Source organism: Lathamus discolor, chromosome 4 (genome assembly GCF_037157495.1).
Source record: "Lathamus discolor isolate bLatDis1 chromosome 4, bLatDis1.hap1, whole genome shotgun sequence".
Taxonomy (NCBI): Eukaryota; Metazoa; Chordata; class Aves; order Psittaciformes; family Psittacidae; genus Lathamus; species Lathamus discolor.
The window spans coordinates 58,521,328-58,546,600 of record NC_088887.1 but is presented as its reverse complement, the minus strand read 5'-3'; the positions used below and the strand labels follow the sequence as shown (position 1 = coordinate 58,546,600).

The 25,273-nt window shown below is 38.2% G+C and overlaps 1 protein-coding gene across 2 annotated transcripts in view; it reads right to left on the bottom strand.

The window, feature by feature from the left end:
• OCA2 (OCA2 melanosomal transmembrane protein) overlaps nt 1-25,273 on the bottom strand; it is a 144,250-nt gene that overhangs the window by 53,698 nt on the left and 65,279 nt on the right. For both annotated transcript variants that reach the window (XM_065675751.1, XM_065675750.1), the window contains 5 exons: nt 25,183-25,240; nt 23,705-23,813; nt 10,040-10,167; nt 5,449-5,508; nt 4,758-4,862 (listed from right to left, as the gene is read on the bottom strand). In XM_065675751.1, the coding sequence (XP_065531823.1) occupies nt 4,758-4,862; nt 5,449-5,508; nt 10,040-10,167; nt 23,705-23,813; nt 25,183-25,240 (460 nt within the window). The remainder of the gene's footprint in view (nt 1-4,757; nt 4,863-5,448; nt 5,509-10,039; nt 10,168-23,704; nt 23,814-25,182; nt 25,241-25,273) is intronic.

The following is a 25,273-nucleotide window of genomic DNA, read 5'->3' as shown; positions in this document are numbered from 1 at the left end:
TAGAGGTAAGTGCTGAGCTCTTCTCCCTGGGATCCAGTGATAATATGTGTGGGAATGGTTCAGAGCTCTGCCAGGGGAGGCTTAGGCTGGACATCAGGTAGCATTTCTTTACCAAGAGGCTGGTCGAACACTGGAACAGGATTCCTAGAGAACTGGTGGGTGCTCCAAGCCTGTCAGCATTTTATTTAGAAGGCATTAGCTGTTGTTCAGCCCTGGGTTGTTCAGGCAATTTGACTAGATGATCCTTGTAGTCCCTTCCAACTGAAATAGTCTATTCTATTCTACAATCACAAAATATTTTGTTATAGTACATATTTTACATATTGACAAGTAATGATTGATTTTCCTGTCCCTTGCAGGCAGCTATCACAATTGCCAGGCATGTTTATGCAACTAAGCATAATAAACACTCCCTTGTATAAGCATCTATTTAATTAGGAAGCTGGATCTTCATTTTCCAGCGTTCAAAGAGAAGGTAAAAGTCCTGGGATTACAATTCATCAACCAAGTTTCTGTATCCTCTTCTTGTTTTGGGGTAGTTAATGATTCAGGACAAATTACATGAAACAAGCAGCTGGAAGATACTCTGAAGACTGCTTTGTCTTTGTGGGGCTTCAATGCTGTATTTTAGATTAACACAGAATTTCACCAAGACAAAACAGTAAAAGTAATAAACCTATGATGAGCTACGTGCCCTCAGAAACTCATTCCACTGTTTCATGTATGCAATTATCTTTCTACAGCATCCTCTGTAGCAGAAAATACTTGCAGTGTTCTGAGCTCTTTGCAGAGGTTTCAATTTAGTGACCTCTGTACGTTAGTTCCACATGGTACTGACATTTTTGATGTCAGGGTTATACAAGATTTACTCTTGTCTAGAGCAAATTAGAATTTGACTAACAAACAATGGTGTTGAACTGAAAAGGCTCAGGGTAAGGTGCTTCAAATAATAAAGTAATCTGATTCTTTGCAATTTCAGAATTTTTTAGTAAGAGGGAAATCCTCACAATGCTGATGCTGAAGGCTGCTGAAAAGCATCAATGTGTTCAAAATGTTTAAACATATGAATATTTTCCACCTTAACATATTTCTATCTTAAAATACCTGAAAATATTTAGGTTTTGTTCTTAAGACTGCAGATAATTTGGTGTGTTTAAGTTTTAGGATAAGCAAGAATCCTTATTTGTGTACACATATGCCCTGCCCATGGCAGAGCGGTTGAAACTACGTGCTCTTTAAGGTCCCTTCCAACCCTAATCGTTCTATGATTCTGTGGTATGTACTTAAAAATTATTTCTTATAAGAAATTATTTCTCACCTGTTTTCATTACTTCATTTCATAAAACAGTTTATCTCTAGAATTCTTGTAATGCTGGCTCAGACATATTCATATTCTAGTTGCCTATTTTAAATATGCATCTACAGCTTCCATTTTTTACATTTTGTTAAGGTAAGAATCAGTCAGCTATAAATTTTAATGCTGTCAAATCTGAAACTTAAAAAGGACCAATCAACTTTACCCAAATCCAGATCAAGAGAAATTTTTAGGGCCAGGATCCATTAATAAGGCATTCACATTTTTTTCCTTGCACAAGGCAAGCCATTATGAATCTGATTATCCCACTAGTACAGTGAAGCTGAAATAACAATTTGGGCAACCATACTTGGGGCTTTTTAAGAAAACACAATCTCTCAGTTACAGAGCTATCTACAGATTTTTCTATTTTTCTGCCCTCCAGTTACTCACTGTACATGTCAAGCCCCAGGCTACACTGGAATTCCATATTCATTCCACTACTTAGGCAAGTTCTGGGTCCAGATACTCTACATATCAATTTTATGGGCTACTTCTACATGACCAAGTAACATGGTGTAATAGGAGATAGAAAGATTTGGAGCTGAATCTCTTCTTATCTACAGCACCTTCAGCCCAGGGGGGTCAGTCACCTTACATTGGAAGCCCTTACTTCTGCCCATTCTCATGCTATTTCTGAGTTACTACTGAATGTGTGCAGCCCATCCCATCTCCCTGCTCCAAATCTAGACAGCACACACTGCATAATGTTGTAGGGAAAAAACGGAAGACCTTATCCAGCAACACAGAGGCAGTGTTGGCAATATCCCATGAATGAGCTGATGCCTGTCTTCTTGTACCACCCCCACTCCTGAAGGAACAAAGTATGACTTTCTAGACACTCTTGTCATCGCAGTAGTTTTGCCCACAGTCACCTGGAGGCTCACAACCAGAACTGGGATTGGAGGACTGTCTCCTCCATGGAATATGGACAAAAGTCATGGTATACTCACTCTTCTAATGAAAAAGATGATAGACTGTTCGTATCCTCGACTGTGAGCTGCCACCAAGCTTTTAATCATCTCTGCATGACATTTTAGGAATCTATATCTGTGTATAAGTCAAACAAGCTGTCATCCTGTGAGCCTTGTTTCCCATAACTCCTACTGATCAGTGACTAACTACCTTCAGGTGAGCAAATGCACTATTGGCAGAGGTCTCTGATGCCATCCTCCAAACACTCTTTGCTTAGTCAGAGCATACAGCTGATACCTGTGAAACCACACAGAATTTTTTTAGGTTCAAAAACTAGGACAAACTTGGTGGGTCCCACATCCCTACCCAATCCGTCAAGGCTATGACTACAAAAATCACAAGAGAGATTCCCCTGTTGTCATGCAGACATTTGTTCATGACTGAAGGAGATTTATGGAGCCCTGGAGGGACTCAGCACATCTGTCTTCTGTTATTATGAGTGCAGCCTCAGCTGTGTAGCTGGAACCTTTTGTCAGGAACGGACAGGATCATTCATGGCTACACCATAGCCGGCGTCCCATACTCCTATATCACAATGGCATAAGAAACCAGACTCGTACATAAAGGTATGCCAATATGATCACCGGTTTCTGAGTACACACTTGGGGTTAACTCCCAAGCTGCTGCTCCCACTGTGTGAACATGTGAGCGAAATAGGTGGCTGAATAAGTTAATTTGCTGTGTGGATGTTTATCTAGTATTAATACTCTCAACTTTGTTATGTAAATAGCCAGTCAATAAATAAAAGGAGATACAAGAAATACCTGTTGCACTGTGTGTTTATCACACACACACACTCAGTTCCCAATTAGTAAAAAGCCATTCTACAAAAGAGCTGGGTCCGATATATGCAATATACCTCAACAAAAGTTCAGCATTTTGACAGATACAGTGAAAAATTACCTTTCAAAACTGAACGGTGTTTTTTTTATCAGTGAGAACAAATGCCAAAGAAACAAAAATTATTTTAAATGAAAGTTTATACAATCTTATCTATACAAACTTGGGACTTTGTTACTTAGGAATATTCTGTAAGTGTTTTCTAATGCAGAATGACAAAGACCAAAGTGCAAGCTCATTCAGTGAGCTAGAGGACACTAGATCTCAACATTAATATCTTAAAACCTCAGCTACTGACTGCTTTTGCATAGGTGAGAACATACATTCACTTTTCTTTCTTCCTGCCTCCTCCTTCTGCCTATTTTTTAAGGAAGAAAAAATTATAACGGTTTCTTAGGTTCAGCCCAAAACAGAATGAAAAATATATGCATTTTAAACGTTTAAAATACTGGCACAGATCTGTCCTGTGTCCATCTGTATTTCCCTCCCTCAAAGATACAAAGAAAGTGGTCTTCGGCCATCCCAAAAGATTCCTGCATTTGAATTCTATTCATTCCCCAAAACATACTTCTTTAAAGGGTTCCTTTCAAAACCTGTAAATGACTCTATGGTCAACATGCATGTAGCTGCTTTCTGGTATTGCTCCGAGCCAATTTTCATACAGTAGCTGGATATGAGGCAAAACCTTCTAAGCTAAGATTTCTGCATTACTGCTTAATAGTCCTCAAGTATTTGGCGGGAGTGACTCAACCTGAAAAAATTCCATGCCTATTGCTTGAAGTCTGTTGTTAAATCAATATAATTCCACAGGAAACACCACAGTAATCAAACTAAAATACCATATTAATATATAACAATAGGACAGTCACAAATCTATCCAGTCTGTCATGTGCCCTGTTAAGAAGTGCTGTAAACCTTGACACAGGTTAAGGGTGGACATGACCATCCACTAACAGCGGAAGAAAAGAGGCACAGAAAAATTATAGTTAGCTGAGAACAAGCTGTAACAGTGAATCATTCCTATGATATAATGAATAGATTATTGCACTTTGAACAGAGAACTTGATCCAATAAACCTGTCTGAGCATGCCCCTAATTTGTTCTAATTTTATACTTTTCTGATATTAAAACTCAGCCTCTGATAAGCATTTATTATGCTTAACATTATTTGCTGGTTTTAAACTAATTAGGTAAGTAAGGTAGCAATAAAAGGTTCAGGTATTAAAAAAAGCATTAGCATAACTACACAGCACATAGAGGGAAAGTATTGATCGCAGTGGATAGATATTGAGAGTTTCCATCAAAAAGACAATTTTACTTTTCAACTATAAATACAGATATAAGGGAGAAAGTGCAAAAACGAAGCCTAAGCAGTGCCCCTAGTTCCACAGCTAACTGTAGCTTCTAGCAGCAATGGCCAGCTAGGTGGCTAAATGGTACAAATAAGCTTGTGATAATGATTCGATCTCAGGGGATAAAGTAAACTACAACACAGCAGAGGTAAAAATAAAAAGCAAATCATAATCAGCAAGCTCAGCTCCCTTGCCAGCACCAGAAGGAGGATGCTCAGGTGCTGCAGAGACCTTACCATTGTAGCCGTGAAGGGGATATTGTCAATCACAGAGGAGGCCAAAGCAGACACCCAGAGTACTAAAATGATGGCCACCACCAAGCGCTGGTCCTCAGGAACCACCTGGAATTGGCAAAGATCAAATCACAATTTGGATGAGATGCTCTGTCACTCCCACACACACGCGCACACACACACTTGCCCCCAATGGCATAATTGCACTTTCTTCGCAGTTTCAATTTATCATCATTTATTATTCCTTTAGGCTCTGAGATAGGAAAAACATCTTAAAGAACATAGCTCAACACAGTCACTTCTTCCAAGAAAATTTGAACAAATAGATATACAAGGACTGATATTTCTAATGCTCTTTGATTTCACACAAGAAATACATTGTGCAACTGCGAATTCTGACCTTTAACTGTTTACATTTTTTTAACCTTTGTATTTTGGGGGTTTTTTTAGACTACAGAAAAGGTTTCCTTTTTTGCATTTATGGCTACATTTATTCTGGCTGTGGACAGAGGCATCCATATTAAATATCACCCATGCAAATTATGACATGCTTTCTTGATATTGCTGATGCAGGAATGCAATCATTAGAATTAAATTCAAAATGGAAGTATTATTCATTATTCTATTGGAGTAATTCATATTTATTATTCTATTTTCCTTACCTGTTGAAAAACTGTAAATATTTTAAACATACCTTTATTAATAAAGCCGTCTGTTCTCCTATATAGTCTATTAAGTGAAGATGAGCCAAAGCCTAAAAATATATATATAAAAAAAAATTATACCAACTAGTGAAGTACTGGATGCAGTTACATATCTTTTTCAATGACTGTAAGAAAATACGATAATTCCTTCCCATTCACAAGGTATTGATCTCATGTAACTTCTACAGCAACTTTGCAGTTGGTGGGAAGAAAAGGAATGGCAGGAACTGGTAGCTGTATTTGAAGAAGTGGGTTAGTTTTAGTGGAATGACTGGTAGTATTACTTAAGAAGATGGGACACAGGCATCTGAGAAAGGCTGAAATTTAAAGATCACATTCTTCAGTGAATACGTATCTTATGAATACTGAGACACAACTGATTTTAAACCAACTTCCCCAAATCACAATATAAATAGAAGTATGTCATGTGTTTAAATGAAATGAGATGAAATCAGGCTTCTTGGGCTCAATCTCAGATGAAGAAATAGGAAAACAAAATACTTATTTCTGTTAAACAGCTTTCTCAGACCCATAAAAAAAACAAACAGTACCTATCTGCTAAAACCAGGACAGAGATCTTGGGTGAATGGAAACTGGCACTGGGGCAGCAGCACCTGAGGAGGCAAGCCCTGTAAGCGCTGGATACAGGCACAGTCTGGACCAGAGTGCTCTGTCCTCTCTGTGAGAGCTGCTCCTACTTGTACAGGACACTTAGCATACCGTACAATCATGGTTACTGCAATGAATGAAAAGACATAGGAAGACCCCAGCCTAGTGGTGATGACTCTGATCTCCCCTCGGGCAGACAGGAGGATACAAACTGAGTGTTCACACCCAGGAGAATGATCTACTCCCTCAAACCACAAGGTAAAAGGGTGATTTTAACTCATGAGAGCTAGCCTGCAATTTACTTTGGTTGTGTTTTCTTCTTACAAGTGTCCAGAATGAAGCACTACTTTCAGGTTGAAAAAGGTGTATCTATTGCTATGTTCTATTTTATGACTTCTCAGTTTCTAAGGAGGATAAAATCATTCTTGGCTCAGCTTGGACCAAGCTGTTCGGCTTTCTTTCATTTGTTGTTTTTTTCTGCCATGACAAAGAATCAGTCAGCTGCAATGCCTCATTTACTGACTGCCATCCAACACAGAGCCACAGAAGTCAGTATTCACACAATGCAACTCCATATAACCCACACACCTGGCAGTCAGACAGAGCCCTTCAGAGACATTGGTAGAAAAAGCACCATTCAACTCACATGTTGTCAAATTCCATGACAGAGACAGACAAAGATCCTAATAGGCACAGAATGGTGTGGTATAAGACATGGTAATGTCAGAGTGACAAAGGGCTTGTCATTCAGACCTGCAGTTCCTGTGCCTGCAACTCATTCAGGAAGCAGCTGAATGTTAGTAGTTTGGGTATCACTGCATATCAAATTTGGCCCAGCAATTGTATTTCCTTTTAACAATGCATTGCACAAGAAAAAGTGTACCTACATTTAAAGACACAGCATGCAGAAAACAAGTGATAAGACTTTTAAACACATACCCATAAACCTTACATTTAAAAAATAGGTATTTTTTATTACTTTAATGTCTCGAGAGAAAGTTTCCTAAGAAATGAATTGTTATTGGTAATTTTTAGTTACTATTTTCATTCTAAGCTATCTGTGTTGCTTTATAAACTCAAATGTTAGAACAGTGACTTTTTAAATGTTTGCAAAAGCAATACATTAATGAAGAGTAATTTTTTTTCTGCTGTTGCTTTGTGTTCACATTTCTAAATAAACTTTTTAACACAGTTGTAAGCAATTAGACCTCAGAATTAAATTCAGTTAACACTGCTGCCTTGTTACTTATCTATTAACAGAACATATAACTTTGTGGTAACACTCAAAATTTGTTCTGGAATCCAGACATGGTACGACAAAAGAGTTATTCAGGAAAGAGGTAAGGGAATGAAGGACACACACATCGCTCCTGCAAGACAGTCAGTATGCATGTAACCTGTCATGTCAGAGATTATCACTGATCAGACAACCAGCTTCAGGATGTCTCTGTGATACCCAGGCTGATTGCCTTCAAGCACCTAAGTGAAAGTCAATTAGCACCCTGCCACTCGCCTCCCCTAGGTGTTAACTGCACAGAGGGAAGATCTTCTAGATCTTCCCATATCTCCTAAGAGGAATAACTATTACTGTACTAATTAGTGTCTTCAGGCATACTAGTTCTCATCTGAAAGCTCAAAATAGAGCTGTATTGCAGAAAAATTCATGTACCATTTTAGATCAAAGTTTACTTTAGCCACAAAAATCTGTTTAAAATCCTCTTATGGATAATATGCCACGATGACTGTTGTAAATAAACTTTGCCTGAAGCAATTAAGGTAAAATGTCAATTTTGACTATAAAGTGAACAAAATGCTGTATCCCTGAGAGGGGAACTTATGTCACAGAAGATTTAGACAGATTTTATAGCCTGTAACGGCCACTTGTGAACAAAGACTAAAAAGACAGTTGTAGAGATGAATTACCCAAAGTATAAAATAGAAAGCAAGAGAGCTCCAAAGAATTTCCATCTTTTTTATTACAAAAGTGTTACCAGACTGGACTGATAAGCACCCAATGGCAGAACCTCCAAGAGCTCCCTCATCGCTCTAGAACTGAAACCACATTTTTCAGATTGACTTGCAGCCTAAGTCCCACTCAGTTTTTTAAATGAGCCTTGTAATAGGAAAGGGAACATTTATAGCAGTAGGAAATAGCTTCAGGCTGGGAACCACCCAAGGTGAAGGATCACCAAGGGTGAGGAATACTAGCTGACAGCTGCTGAATGCCTAGACTATGAAAAGATCCCATATACTTATAGGCATATCTTTGTTTTGACTTGTTTCTTCTTGACCTTGTTAACCTAAATGAAAGGAAAATGCCTTGGCAAGGACTGTCATCTCCTGCAAGTCCAAAGTGTAATATATTCAGACCAAAATTAGCAGTGATGATGCACAGAACATTTTTCTTATTCATTTATGTGGAAGAATTTAATGTCTCACACTTTTCTCTTGGTTATCTGTACAAGTTTCTTTCATGACCTTAAACTGCTGCTATTCTAGAGAGCCAAGAAAAATATTCTTTCATTATCAAACTATTCACTAGTGACCTGAGAAATCATAAAAAATAAGGTTCAGTGAATTACAGCAGTTGCATCTGAAGTCTGATGGTAAATGGCAAATAACTTCCTGTGTGTTTTACTAAGTTTTTGCGCAGTAACACAGCATTGAAATGAAAATAAAAAACATTCAATCCAAGCTAAAACAATAAATACATCAGGGAATGCAACTAATAAGCTGGTACAGCAGCAGTAAAAAAAAGAACATGGCTTCAGTATGGATTCCCTAGAAGAGCTAGAAAATGCAAAGATGTATAGAGCCTGGTAAGGTAGAGAACAAAAAATTACCTGTACTAATGGGTGTACAATAAATCAATATTTTCTGGTGAATTTTGAACCTAGTAGCTTGAAAACAAACCTCTTAATCAGAATTTCCATTCATCTTCTTGGAGGCTACCAGATTTTGACTTCCAGTTTGGCATTAATTAGAGTTAGCTGGATTATTCTCTGTATTGTTTCAAATTTTGTCCCTTTTACTGTTGATGATTTTTTAGTAGAACTTAATTTACAAATTTTTGGTCTCTCTGCAGTTACTGGAGGCAGGGGAAGGAGGTTGCGTGAGTAAATTTGCTCTTGCAGGCTTTTCCCAGGCTGCTCACTCAGACAATTCACTAGCCATGGCAGTGCCAGTGATCACTTCGGTTTTGTCAGTTATGTTCATAGAACATTATTGCATCGTTTAAACACAGCAAATTACTACAGAAAACTACTGAGCATTCTAGAAGCCTGATTGGCCAATAAATATGAGTATTCATAAAAAGAATTATCCAAACAGTTGGGGTAAAAATAAATCCTCTCAAGCTATACAAAAGCATCAAACAGTAAATAAAATGGGGTACAAACACGGCTGGACTGTGTCCAATAGTCAAGCAGACAAACATGCAGAAACTACACAGCAAGATAGCCAGGCATTTCAAGTACTGAGCATCTTTTTTAATTGCAGTGCCAATCTGAAATTCAGTGATGTTATCCTACCAAACCATACTCCCATGAATTCTCCTAGGCCATTTGGTAGCCAGCATGCAGTAGACATCATTAGGAACATTTTCCACCTCTAGTTTATTTTTGTTCTTTTGTTTTCCCTATCACTTGTCTAAATAATTGCAAAACAAACACATAAATAGTATAAACTATGCACACATAGATTGCCAACGTACCTGGAAACTAAAATTCCACATATATAAAAATGATCATGTCAGATATATTCAGCAAATGCAGCAGGAGAATGAGTGATGCCAAGCTTAGACTGAAAAATTAAAGAGGTTCAGCCAGCTTCCACCAGTCTGCAATTTCTCTCTATTCTACCATGACTACGTTCAATCTACAATATTCCAGTGGGATTGCATATACAGAGGCATAAAATTCACATTTGAAATCGGCTGTAACTATTCAAGCTTTAGAAATCAGAGAGTATTACCTCCATGAGAACAAACAATGCTGCAAAGAAAAGGAGGGTTGCCCACTCAACTCTGTTCAGTATCATCTCAAAGTCATGGATGTCTGCTAGCACAAGCAGCCAAATGGCTCCCAACATGGCAATCCAGCCTGCATGAGAAAGAGAGAGAACACTTTAAGCTTAACAAACTTCTTATGGGTTACCAAAGTAAGAGTCTTGCCCTTTTCAGAGTGACTCTGTAACAGGGAAAGTTCACAAGTACTGCAGGATGAATGGTCTCTGCTTTCAAATTAAAATAAATTAGAAAAGGAAAAAGGAAAATAAGGCACATTTGGGTTACCCCAATAATCAATGGTTGAATCACAGAGAAACCTTTAGGTGTTTATGAGGTAAACTAAAGGATTCTAGATCACCTGACAGGCTGGCTGCAGCCCCAGGGCCTTGAAGATTCACTGGCTACCTGCTCAGGAAGATAAATAGAGGAAAGGAAACTCTCTTTAAAAGAGAAGAGGAACTGACTTTCAATAGCAGAACAGGCTTCCTCCAGACAGGATCCCTCTATACATCCTGAAGTGATTTAAGGCACATATATAAGTAACTGATTGAAAGTAAATGCAAATCAAATGCAAAATCAGCCAGAGAATATAATTAACAGATCTTTGGTCCAAGCAAGGGTCATTTTCCCTCTGCACAGCTAAAATGCTTTAGCTGTTTGATTCCTCTGGCACATTTATCTTAAACAATAGACTGGGATTTCAGATATGAAAGAAAAAGGGGATGGGTGGACTTTTCCTCAGAATGATGCTCCTCTTTCTGTCCTTCTCTGTTTTTTCCTAAATAGCAGATGATTTTTTTTTATTATTTCTTTTATTTTTTCACAAAACCCTAAGACACATAATTTAAGGGTTTGTTGTTTGGGGTTTTTTTTTAATACCATAGAAAGAAAGCCTGCCACTGCTTCAAGTTATTTCTTTCTTTGTTGTGACTGTTTTATACGCTTCATCCTATTTCATATATTCACAGTCAGAAAGTGATGGATTCACAGAAATGCAGAAAAAATGAGGAAGAAAGAAGAATAACAATCCCTGCTGGCAAACAACTTTAAGTCACAAACTTATAATCAAATAGCAAATGTGACCCAGGGAGAATAGGCTCCTGCTACGAAGTAGATAGATGAATAAAGTGAGCCCTCTCCAAAAGCCTTCAGCAACTGTAAAAAAATTCAGAGATAGAAGACTGCTTCACAAAATTTTAGGCCACTCAATTTACAGTTTATGCGTAAGAGTTTTTTCCATTTGAGTTAAAACAAAGAGATCAAAAAACATCCAACAGTTTAAAATTAAGCCATCTTCCATTTGAATCCTATTAAATATGAAAGAATTAAAGGCCCCAAAGATCCTCACTTTTCATGAAGCTGTAAACATTTATCTTTCCCAAAAAAAAACCTATACAGTGTCACATAAATATTCCCTAATCAAAGAATGCATTTTGCTCTCTCAAGCATATTTCAGGAGCTTTCAGTGACACACTGCACTCTTTAAGTGAGAATTTCAGGTTAACTGTGGTCAGTAAGGAAGGTCTGCTGAAAAAACTGCAGCCCAGTGTGGGCAACCAGACCTGCCTGAAAGCCAAAACCAGCAGCTAAGGAGTTACTCTGTCTGGTCTGTTTGGTAAGGAGATCTAAACCAGCTTGCGCTAGTTCTGGCTTAGCGTGCTTTGAGGTGGGTTTATATTCTGCTGCTGTATTTGTGCCACAGTGAAATCATACTTCTTGCATTGTTTGGCTCCAAAACCAAAACGCTCTCAGTGCTACCAAACTCTTTGGCCATTTACCCGTTCCTGTCCTTACAATCATCTCCAAGTGCCATCTTCTTCCCAGTTCAAATTTGCTTTTGATGCCACTAACCTGGCTTCTGCATTTTCCAGCACTACAAAAGAATCCTCTGTTGTCTAGCTCTCTCCCCATAACCATTCTTCTTATAAAGCTTCCACACAGCTGCATTGCTCTTCCCTTGATAAGTGGCTTTCACAATAAATTCTTCTTTAGCCTGGTGCAAACTTAATGGACAGGGAGATGCAGGGAAATCCTTGTAAGGGGGCAGGTATGAAGGACTAGGAAATGTAAAGGCTTGTCAGCAGAAATACCACCATATAGGTGGAAACAAAACCAAAACTAAGCAGAGAGATGACAAATGAAGGAATTTTGTATCCCAGATTTTGTAGCTTCAGCTTCTACATAGCTCCCAATACAGATTTTGAATAAAATCTGACCTGAGTGCCTTACTGGATCCAAGAACCATGTCTCACAGCACACTCTGCTCACCTCAAAAGACAGAAAAGCTGACATGCTGCAAGTCTGTTCCCTGCCTTGGTCACAGTGATCTGTCAGAGTGTATAATCAAAAATAGCTCATGCATGGGCATCATACTGAAAGGGAGGAGGAGAGAAAAGAAAAAAAAAACACAAAAGAGAGGAGGATAGGAATAGCTAGTCCCAAATTTCCTTGTGAAGAATGGCATTTTACCACTTACTAGACAGAGACTCCAAAAATGATCTAAGAGTGGTAAGACTCATACTGCTGTGGATGAATGCTGGATTCCAGCATAAATTGAAAATGTATGCATTTGGGGTTTTTTTTGTGCACTGGACTCTGGGTATATGTATAGACACTGCAAAACCAGTCACAACCAGAGGGACAGGAGTGCTCGAAAGTTCCCAAAGTAGCAAAAGAAAGTGAAGAGGGAACTGTCAGTCCCTACATACCACACGTTTTTTTCTAGCATAATTGATTTAGTGTCTTTCCAAAAATGAGTCTCTCTATGCAAATTAATTTATTTGCTCTGAACAGAAAGGGATCATGGAAATGCATTGCCTTACTTTCTTCTAACTGTTGCATTGGCTGTTCTCTAAATTCCAGTAAAGAACATTGGGCCCAATTCCTCCTTAAATAAATAAAGATGATGGCAAGTCCTGTAAAAGGAATACTGAAAGGGGAAGCAAGATTTATGCAGATCAGGAGCTCAGCAGCAGAATTTTACTGCTATTTTGCGCAAATGTAAGCGACAGCATTACATTTTGTCACACACACATTTTGCATGTAAGTACAATGAAATGAAAAATTAAGCAATTTCTCAATAGCTCTGGAACAATCTATAATAATATCTTGGCATTATTTCTACCCTCCTGCCTCAAAAAAAATAAAAAATCAACTTGAACGTGCAATATGGAGATAATTATTCGCTAAAGCTAATGAAATATAATTGGATTGCACAAAAAGTAGATAGAGCAGGCATTTTCTAGCACCATGAAGTGTTATCAGCATGCATTAGGTCCAGACATGCAGTTCTGCAGGACAGAACAGTGCCCTGTCTTACAGTATTGTTGCTTAGGAATATGGACGTACAAGGGAGGTGTCTTCCCGCAGTGCTCCAGCAAGTACAGCTCTCAAGAGGCTCAGATACCTTAGCTGCCAGTTCTGGCTGCAAGAGCTTGTTTCAGTCTACGTACATGGCCTATTTGGAGTGTATTTATTTTCCTTGCTGTGCCTGCAAAGAGGAGTCACCCATCTCTCAGAGTGCAGAGAAGAGAGGAGGAAGGAGGGAGTCTCTTGAGGCATTTGGGGGACTTCATCAAGATATTTGTTCACACCCTTTAATACCACGGTTTGACTTCAAGCACACCCGCAGCTGGACAAGAGTGAAGTCTTCTTCCACAGCCTGAAGGCAACAGTAGTTAGTGTATGCCATAACTTCTTGATTAACTGCTCTCTGCCTAATTGCTTGTCAAACTTAACTGCAATGTTAGTGGCAGCCTGCAGGTTTTCTAAGGTTTTTCCAAGGACTTTCTAAGTATGCTCATGACAGTGAACATCCTATATCAGTGTTTTATATATTTGGGTAGCTTTGCATTCGCCCTGGATTCAACTTGAAGCATTTCTTCCTTTTTGAAGAACTGAAAGTACTAAGATACATTAAAGACTAGCTTCTCTTTTCATTTATTTTCTAGCTTACTGGGCCATGAAAGAGAACCAGGAGGAAGAGAAATAGAAATCATTTCAAAAAATAACTTCTCATTACTATAGTGAAAGCAAAGCCCATTTATGGTTCCACAGACCATTTCCTTTACTGCTTCTCAGTGCCAATAATTGATGCTCTGGAAATATAACATGGAAAGAAATTGAATCTAAATTCCATATCTGCACTGCTTTGGTACCTGTTGAAGACTGTGAGGGTTTCTATTTATTTTAGCAAAAATAAAATTAAATTTTATTGTAAAATGCACCTTTCAAATTTATAATGAATTCTTCATAGACAGGATTCTCATGTCTTCTGCTTGAGAGGAAAAAAAGTACAATAGAAATAGCTTTAGTGCTTTGCTTTTCTCATACACTTACCCAGCAGGGAGAACCACCTTTGGAACAATAAATAGCACATGATGAGAAGAATACAATTGCAATCCTATTTAAAAACAAAAATCTTTATTTTGAAATAATCAAGCAGAAGAACTTGAAAATAGAAAACAATCTAATAGAATCAAATACAAGTCTGGAATATGTGGGAGGAAGGTAGGTGAAAGAGAAAGAAATGAAAGAAAAAAATTACTGTGTAATCTGCAGGCTTTTCAAATGCTCATTAAGAAAAAAATGTATTCTTTAATAAAAGTAATTTTGTCTGACCTACTACCAGCTAAAAAGCATAATAAGCTTCCTCCTAACAATGTGAACACGTAGACACTGTATGTTCACTTTACGTGCAAAGAATTTGAAATAATGTATTGAATAATGAGGGCGCACAGAAGTTTCATTTTTGTGGGAACTGAAATGGCACTTGAGACATTCGCACTGGAAACCAAAGCTAGGATAACGTTGCATGATCTCAGTGCTGGCCTGAGGAAAACAGCATGCTCCTCAAAAAAGATGGGCACAAGGTGCTACATTTAGGCAAGAAGACTTAAAACTGTACAAATCCAGGGTGGAAAGCAACTGGACACCCAAGTCTTGCAGAAAAGACTCAAGAAATACAGTGGATCACATCTGAGCCTAATGACCTACTGAAATACAGAACCAGAACTATAAGTAGTAAACCCTGTGAAGTAATCTCTGATCTCTTCATCCCTGGTAAACCCTGACAAGACACACGTTGAGATGCATACCCATTAGGAAATCCGAGGCAGAGAAGTAAGCCCAATCAACACTCTGAAAAGTTGGCTTTCGAGGAAAAATTTAAAGAATCTAAGATATTTAGCTCTAAAATAAGAAGATCAAATTTGTCCTGGCAAGTCATTGGGTAGATACCAGGCTGTTTCAGAGGGCAGAGAGAAACCTGTTTGTCACAACAGTAGCGGGCAGGACAAAAGGGAGTGAGGAGGAGGTGCAATAGCAGTGAGAAACCTTCAGGTTACACAATATGCAGGGTAACAGATGTATAGTGGATGAGAAACAAGTAGAGAGGTGTTTTTTTTTAAATCAGCTAGACCAGCTTCTGCCAGATGGAAATACTTCTATCTGCAAACAATGGACACATTGATTTCTTTAAACATTTGTCACTGAGCAAAGCATGACATTCTTTTTCTACGATCTTAACAATTATCTCCTTGTCAAAATGGCCACAGCAACATTTTGTGAACTGCAGAAACCCTTTTAGCCCACAAAGTCCACTACAGGCTTACCAGCTAAAACACATTTGGTGCTTACCTTTGAAAAATTGGTTACACAGCATGTTACTGAATATATGAGGAATTCCATTGCTGTGTTGAACAGCTTAATCAGAAGTCTGTATAACTCCAGGACCCCTCCAAATTTAGTCAAAGGATATGTGCCAGTCCTTCATATACTATGGTGTAGTTTTAATGTTATGTAAACCATATACTCAATTATACTCTTATACAAGCATATAGAAATATTGGAGTGAAAAAGTTAAATCAAAGACATTTTCAGTAGTGCTTGCTCTACTCATGGAATATATTTCATCAGTAGTTGTGAATGTGAATTAAAATAACCCATATTTCAGTTTCTGTAGCTTGTTTTATCAGGCATCCCTGAAAATATACATTCTGAAATCATGCTGAATGTTTAAAAGTAATATTTGCTGTCAACTGATAAGCACTGTTTTATCTTTAATACAGTTAGAGATTGCTATAGCTAGGCACTGCATCTACATGGAGGTTGTGATGACAGATATATAGCTGTGTATATTGCACCAATCCATAAAGCTAAAAAATTCACAGACCATCTCAGACAATGTCACCGTAAATAAACACACTCCATTGCCATAGCCTTGTTGACTCCTATGAACCAAAAATAATTTGAGAAGATGCAAATATCAAGATAAAGGAAAGGTCAGTTTCTCCAGAAGTAAGCAATAAAGTATCTGCTAGTGCGGCTTCTGTACAACTGCTACCGTTCTTGTTTTCTTTCTCATCATGTGTTTGGGCAGCTGCAAGGACTGAGGATATTTTCCATGCTTAATTACATGTTTTTAAAGATGACTGTAATTTCAGAACAAAATTTTTTGAAAACTATCCTGTAGGAAACTAAGAGTGCAAGGATCATGGAAAGCAGATTTCTCTTATTTTCAGGAGCGAAGTGTTATGCTGAGAAGGGGTGGTAAATAAGATCTGGACCAGACTTTGTGAGTCTTAGTCAATTTGACTGCGTCAATTTAGCTCTATTTCAACATTTTCATTATTACATAATCATAACATTTATTTTTAACTCTTATTCAGGATTTTTTCAACTATCAAACATATCACTTAAATGGCTACATATATTCTCAATTTAAAGCACCAATTCACATCTTCACTCTGCAATTAAATCTCCATACTATATAGTCAGAGGCCAGCAGGTCAGTTCCATGCAGGGCTTTTCTTGACCTCAGTGTAAAAGTCCTAGACACCTTAAACCAACACCACTGCATGCCAAAACAGAAAAAAAAAAATAGAATCATACTGTCATAGAATGGTTTGGGCTGGAAGGGACCTTAAAGATCCAACCACGCTGCCATAGGCAGGGACACCTTCTACTAGACCAGGCTGCTTACAGCCATGTCCAACCTGGCCTTGAACACTGCTGGGATGGGGCAGTCATAACTTCTCTAGGTAATGTGTTCCAGTATCTCACTACTCTCAAAATGATCAACAGTCGAATGAAGCAAAGGCAGGGAGGCAAAAAGTACTAAATATGCCAAATTCCATTGACAGTTATAGCTTATACCACCTGAGGAAAAGGGCTGCAGATCAGCCCCTGCAAGCCCAACTGCAAGGACCTGGAAGGGTCTCCAGAAAGTGATGAGAACTTTCAAAGAGGACTACCTAAAACCATGGCTCTAAACTTACTATATCTTACTACATTAGGCTGAACACTTGTCAGATGCTACAGCTCATTGCTCCGTTTACCATTATAAGGTCACGAACTAAAGAAATCACTTCAGTCACTGAAAGCAGTGTCACAGCTTCATGCAGGTGGAGAGTTAATGGAAAATCGCAAGAAGTTGATGCAGACAAGAGTGCTTAGTTACAGATAACAGAGCAAACTTAGGAGACTATCAAAACTCATTTAGTGGTAACAAAAGCAGAAGAAACAAGTGTGTAACATACATGCAACATATCACGTACGATAAAATTGGGTGCAACGCAGAGCTAAAAACCAAATTTGAAAAAGTGAAGTGTAAAGCTTTAGAAAACGCATAAAAATGGGCTCAAGTGTACCCAAGTACAAGGAAAAAGAAAACATCAACACTACTCACCTCCTGGTAAAGAGAAGGAAGAGAACCCTATCACATTAATCTCTGTAAAGCCCAAAGATATCAATGCTATGTTGTGTCTCTACCCAGCCCAAAGCTGTGAACCTTATCACCCTGCAGAGCATCAAAGGGTGACCCTAACATCAAAATATAAGGGAAGGTATTGAGAGTATTTGGGGGTTTTGTTGGGTTATATTTACATTTTTAACTGTATATTGTATATTGTTAACAAGTGTTGCTTCAGTAATTAATATGGACTGCATATGTATTGTCATAAGAGGACAAACAATAACTGTTTGTTGTGTTTTGTTTACACTGATACAACTTTTAATTAGACTAACAATAAATTCTTAGCTTCAGGTATTAGGAATATTCCCTTTTTTGCCCACAATATCACAAACATAACATCACCACTGATACTTTGAAAGTGGGAACCTACCGTATATAGAGACACTTATTTTCTCTGCCGTATACAGAGAAGGCATCCCTAATCCAAATGTTTTGGGGACCAAATCCATCCATCTACTTTACTGAAATGTGTGAAGGAGTTTCCAGGCAACAACAGATTATTCAAGTGATATTTTTAGCTCTATAGAAAAGGTCCATAAATGTTGCTTCCCAGGTTTTGCATGTCATTCCTTAATATATTAAGCCATGTTGGAAAGCTTTACAAAGTAATAAAATAAAATAAACATACAAAGGAAAAAAAAAGACAAGTGAAATAAAATCTTGGTTGTAACAGCTTTAAATGCAATTGATAATTCATTATCACTTGAGCCATTACTTAGCAGGCAATACCTACAAATTCTCCTCAGCTAAAACAGACTAATATCACTGAGCCTAGATAATCTGGAGGTAAATGTTAGATTCAGTGACAAATTAAAAAGCAAATGTGTGCTTTTTGCCATGATCATATAGTTATATAAAATGTGAAATATGAGATGTGCTAAACTTAACAATGTGGCTTTTGGCATTAAGCCTATACTTTCTTAAATCTATGTCATTGACCAGATTTTATAGCTTAACAGCTAACTGTCTCACCAGTATTTTCTGTTTTCTTAAGCACTAACCAATTATACACCAGCTTATTAAATTGATCTGGTTTGTTGATTTTTTTCCAAACATTTTGTAAAATAACTCTTCAATAACATTGAGTAGCTCCATAATGAACCTTTCATTTTAACCATTGCACAAATTAATCTGAAACAAAACATTTCCAAAATATGAATATTTAATCTTTTTCTCCCTCTCTGGGTGTGAAAACACTTAAATTTTTAGCCAGGGTTGTTTGCTTCTGCACACATATCTTTATAGTTTGTAAACAGTGTCAGATTTATACAACCCCTCTTTCATATAGGATAGTAGCAAAACATGGTTTAATCTATTTATCACTGCTAGCAGATGAGAAAAAGCTCCAGAATAAAATTTTAAAGTGTGAAAATAAGAGTCTGATGGATGCTTTGACATTAACACCCTTTTCAGCCTGATGGGATCTGTCCACACACTTTTCTCACACCTGTGCTCTGTCTCCATGACCATTTATAAATCCTTTGGACCTGAGAAATTCTGCTGCACGCTGTCAGGCAGGATCTTACTCACAGACCTGTGAGAGTGGTCCAAGTTTAAAAATATTTTCACCATTCTAAAGAAACTTCTTAGCACAGGTTCAAATGCACTTATATTCTCTGTCCGAGGCTACAGGTAAAAGTCGTGGTGGGGGGAAGCTTGTTAGAGTTCTTGGGCATCTTTCTAGGCTGCACATTTGGAAAAAAAAAAAAAAAACAAAACATACGACTATGTTTATTTCACTTGCGCAACATTAGTTCTTAGCTTATAGCATTGAATAATTTAATCAAAGATCTCTACATTTAAGGTTTTCTGTCACTGATTACAGCACTGCTAAATCCCAGACAAGCTTTTACACATACTGACCCTGCCAATCTGTCTCAAAGTTGCTAGGGAAGAATCGTTGCTGCAGTGAGTTCCATACTGAAGATGTTGCAGAAGAGAATATGCATGAAGCTAGTTGTTAAAGTCTTTGCCGGCTGCAGTAACACAGAACTAGCTTCGGTGATTATAAGCCAAGTAAATACTGACAGGGAACTTCCAACATTTTGTGATTCAGTGGCAAATTTAAGAATGTTTGTGAAGCTCTCCAGGGCAGTGCAGCCCTTTCTTTAACACTAAGCAAGCTACTAGACAAGTGCCACTCAGTTCCAACTCTATTATAATGGTTGGTTCACCTGTGTAAATGGCAGTGAAAATTGTGCATGTCCACTTGAACAAAAGCAGGATGAAATTCAAGAGAAATTATAGGGGAGAAACTTCCAGTCCAGTTCACTTCCCTGAATTTAAGGTGTCACGCCTCTCTGAGGGTTAAAATGGAATTTTTGCTATAATTTGCATGACATTCTCTGTAGACATGACTTAGGGGGGTTTGTTCTGCTGAAGCCCTTTCCAATTAAGGCATTTAATTTCTCATGTGAATTTCAACATTTTTTCTGTAAATTATGGGAATGAGTCAGAAATATGACAGCTGGTATCCAAAGGAGTGACAATATAACAGGAGTCTTTTGTATTGACAGTAGCTGAACACTTTTCTCCTTTAACACTATGGCAATAAAATAAAAAGGAGTGCTGCACAATGTGCCCTACCAAACAAACAAAAGCCAGTTTAAACTAATTGAAAACAATTATTTCCCTACTTTTCCACTATTTCGGTCACATGTTTCAATGGTGGAAGATACAACTAATTAAGTTAAATTGCAAAAAGAGACTTTCGCATCCTCAAAAACATCTGAATTTGCAGACCAAGCCCATGGACGGAAGTTAAATCACAGTGAAAACGGAAGACAATCCTCAAAGGGGTTTTACTTTGATCCTTTTTCATCTTCTCTCAGGTGCTTTATCAATGCTTTATCAATAAAGTCAAGTCCCAGGGGGATGAATGAAAGCACTGTAGAAATCTTCAAGTTTGCCGTATCTGTTCATTTAAAGTCTTGGTATTAATCTTTCATTAACATAGATATTTCACAGAATTAGACTAAATAAGTTGATGAACAGGTACAAGAAAACTGAATAGGAAAATGTTCTGCTTTTGAAAAGGCAGCTAAGTATGCAAATTTTATTATTCAAATTAAAATGTCAGTTCCCTCAAATTACATTAATGATTCCAAGTTCATAATGGAAAAATTGGATCAAGGCTGGGGACTGATAAAGAATTCTATAATCTTTCTAATTCTCTCTACCAAATGCAATTAAAAGTTATTAGATTCCTGACACTTCAGCCTCCGTATAAAACATTATTCTTGTAGAAAATTGAACAGTGAACTACAATATACATTCATTTTTATGAGAAAAACATATTGAACAAATTTACCCAAACCACCAGAGTACAAGATGTACTGTATTTTAAGAAATTCATTTCCATGCACTGGAAGACTAAAATCCGCAGAGATTCACAGTGGCACTACTTCAGTAATGATGAGTGACAGCTATCATCAAGATAGTGGAATTCAGGAACCCATGAGATTTCAGTAGAAGTTTACAGGTTCCACTAATTGTTCATAGAAATTACATATATGCTTTAATAACATTTATTCATTAATCCGAGAGGTTTGCCATGCGTACAGAACATGAAGAAATTACACAGAACACATGGAACCCTTATTTACTTTCAAGGTTGCAGCTGAAGATCAGCTAGTGAATAATAGAAGCCTGCATTGCCTGCCAACCATGCCGTTTGTTTTCATTTATTTTACTGACATGAAGTAAGACAAAACCAATCATCAGTTACTAAGTTTCTTCTAGTATTGACTCCAATTGCTTTGCAGTTTTGAAAGAATATCTTACCAGCAGCACATGCAGCCACTGCTATATGGTCTTTACTGACTGACTGGCTTTTCAAAAACACTCATAGATGTTGGGTTTAATTCAATAAATCCTACATGCTTCGGTTCCCACTCACCTGAGACAGAAAAGTAAGGCTGAAAATTGATTTCTTAAATTACCGATGTGAAAGCCTTCCTTATATTCTTAGCCACTGTGACTTCAAATGACCTCAAATATCTTCAATTTCTGCATCTTCCTACACCTTAGTAATATAACACTTTTGCTGTAAAGATATGTCAGTGTACCTTTTAACTTCTTGACAGCCAGAAATCTTTATAGTCTGAAATCGCCCATTTCCATGACAAATACTTTGGAACAGGGAAGCTGCTATAGCAGCTGCCACACAGCACTGGCTGAAATGGGGAAGAAAAGCCTGGGTGACACAACCCCTTTCCTAAGCTCACACTGCTTCAGGGCACCAGGACTACCGCCGTATGCCAACAAGGATTTCCTGGGTGGGTTAACATTGATAACTGCTTAGTGTAAGTCCACAGCGAGTTCCTAGTGCCCCAGAGTCCCCCTCATGTAAACGTTGCTATCTAAGCCAAAAATAAACAAAGGTGCAATTCTGGGCAGAACTGATTTCAGGGATCACACCCAAACAACAACATGGGTGAGTCCGGATCAGGTTTGGGTCTCTGCTCCAACATTATTCCTAGTGGCTCCATGCACTCAAACTCCATCACATGTACCAGATAATGCAGTATATGCCTTCAGCCTCATAATCTTAAACCAGAGCTATGCTAGGCTACCAAACTGCCCTTGCTGCAAACCTAAAAATTAATTAGCCCATACATACAATGCCAAGAGGAAACGCAGGGCCAGGTGCTGTGCTGTGGAGATACAGCCAGTCTGCTCTGGAGGGGCAAGATCTGAGCAGTGTGGACACAAGCCAGCCTGCACTTCTAAGGCCTGAGGGCTGGGGATCAGTCCCTGGAATAAACGCATTTAGCAGCAAAGTTACATTTATTAAAACACGTTCCTCCAGACACAGCAGCCCATATCCTCCCACTGGTGCCAGCAACACACAGCACTGGTGCTTCCTTCCCTAGGTCACAGCACAGAGAAAAACTTTCTGCTACTGGTACCTTTCTAAGCCAGCCAATACACCAGAGGTGTCAGCAGTAGATATGGAAGGTCTTGTTTACAACTTGATCACCATTGTACTAGCTCTGTACTGAGCATAACTAAAATGGATTTCAATGTAGTATCTATGCATGATGATTGATTCTCTGATTTATTGGTCATAAGATATTCCTCTTCAAAACTTACATCTTTCAGCCACTGTGATCAATGTACACAGTGGGGGTATTTAGACTGCATGAAAAAAAAGATAAATCTGAAATTCCATAACTTTCAAGTGTTCAGCAGCCCAGAAAAATATTTCTAACATTTTATAGGGTAATGCACAAATGGGTTTTATGACTGTCCTTTGGTTAAATGTACAGGTTAATTTGGTTCTTGTTTCTGGATGTGCAGCACCTGTTCTCATACAGGTATACAACTAGCTGTGTAAAAACCTCCACATATAGGTCTATACATAGAAAGTATGCATACAGCTACTTTCATTTCACACACAAACAATGTCTTCCTGATTTTATTTTGGAGGATGATTTATTCTGGTAATAAATTAATGGAGACTGAAAGTTATACAAAGAGTTATCTATACCAAGAAATAAAGCTATACTACTTTTTTGTTCTTCCATGGATTATATTCTGATCTTTATAGTGCATCTTGGTCATTCACTCAAGCCTACAGAGCAATAATGCCAAGGTCAAACTTGCTCATTATGCAATGCTTAGCCAGCTCATTAGCACTGGGAAGTCAGAGAAATGAAGTCATGAGCGCTCTTTGTTATTCCTTCTGGGGCGACTGGGACGTGACTGCATTTCAAACACCTGTTCTGAGAAATCACTGTTCTGATTAACCTGGTGGAACTGCAAGGCCAGAGACATACGGAAAAGGGCTTTCTGAAAAGATCCAGACATAGAAAAATATTACCATTGTTTTCGGAGAGATTGGTTGTTTTACTTAGAACAAAACTATGAAACTTACCAAGATCTAGCTGGATGCCTGGAACAAATGAGTTGAGAAAAAACATAAGAATAACGCATCCAAGCACAGTCAGGCATTTGATGAGAAGAATTTTGTCTGTTATTCTGTGCTGTAGACAGGGAGGGAAAAATAATAACTGCATTAAACAAGGAGCTATCTATTATGCATAGAGCTCACAAAAGTACGTGTGAAGTGCAAACTCCTGTTCCTGTATTGTGTATACCTCTTCAGCATAAAAGACAGAACTATTAGAATTGAAGCACTTCATGCATACCTATAAAAACCATGAACCTGTGGCCAAATGTGATCTGATAAAAGTAGCTAGCACCTGCCTGCATACACTCAGCTGTGTTTATCTACCCCCATCACAACTTAATTTCAGTAGGACAAGTAGGGTTGAAATGCAATTCCTACTAGAGAGGGCACTCCAGGCACTCTGTGATTTCATGATGCTGGACAAAATCACCCTTTTTGCACTTATGCTTTGAAAACCTATAAACTAGACTAGAGGTCAAGATCTTTCATGCCTCCTGCACAACTCTCATGGACATGCCAAGCCCATAATCTTTGTGGAGCTTCTAGACTTCCTTGCCCAGTTCCTGCACCCCTGTGCTGACCTTCCTCATGTTCTCACCCTCAGACCCAGGGCTTTCCACCATGACTCTGCTTCTTTGCTCTGATCTCATCTCAATTTGCTACCAGTCCAGGGAATCACCATCTCCCACCCTGAGTCCTGACCTCAATTCACATACTTCAAAGCTCTACTAAAGTACAAGTAAGTAAGTCTCCGATCTTTAAAAAGGTTGTCTTTAATGCAATGCCTTGAAAAAGGTGTAAAAGCTAATAAGAAATTCTGTTGGGTTTGTTCTGGTTTGGTGTGGCAGATAGGACAGTGATGTCCCAGTCAAGGACCTGAGCTCCCAAACACAGTCCTGGATTCATTAGTGATGCCAGTGAGGTGGAAGGATGTGACATGTAGACAACTAAATTTAGGTGTAATTAATTCCACTACAGAGTTTACATCTCATCAGACCCAGCTTCAACGTACTTAGCCAGTGTTAATGTGTGCACATCAGAGAGAACAGGATTTATCCAAGTGGTTTATCCCTCTGTAAATAATAAAGCAGGCATGTCACAGACAGTGTGGTACACTAGAGTCAGTATTCAGTACATCAGCAGGAGTGTACGCATCATGGTTATAAACAACCTGTTGACACCTTCTGAGTCTTTCTGACCAAGAAAACACTGCTGAATCATTTATTGATACTTTCAATTATATTTTTCTAAGGAACAAAAGTATAAAACCTAACAAAACCTCACAATGTGGTTTAGTAACCCCGTCCCACAGAGAAGCCAGCCCGCTTGCCTGCCAGCTTTTCTGCTATCCTGAGAGTTATTAATTTGCATTAGATTCAAAACACTCTCTCTGTATAAAGGCATAGGTGCACACATACTGAGAAAAACTGCCGTATACTTACTTTTTTCTGGAGTTCCTGAATATTTGTTTCCCAGTTTTTATCTTCTTGTGAAATTTGCCTGAAAGAGAAAGACACCTACTTTTTTCCCAGA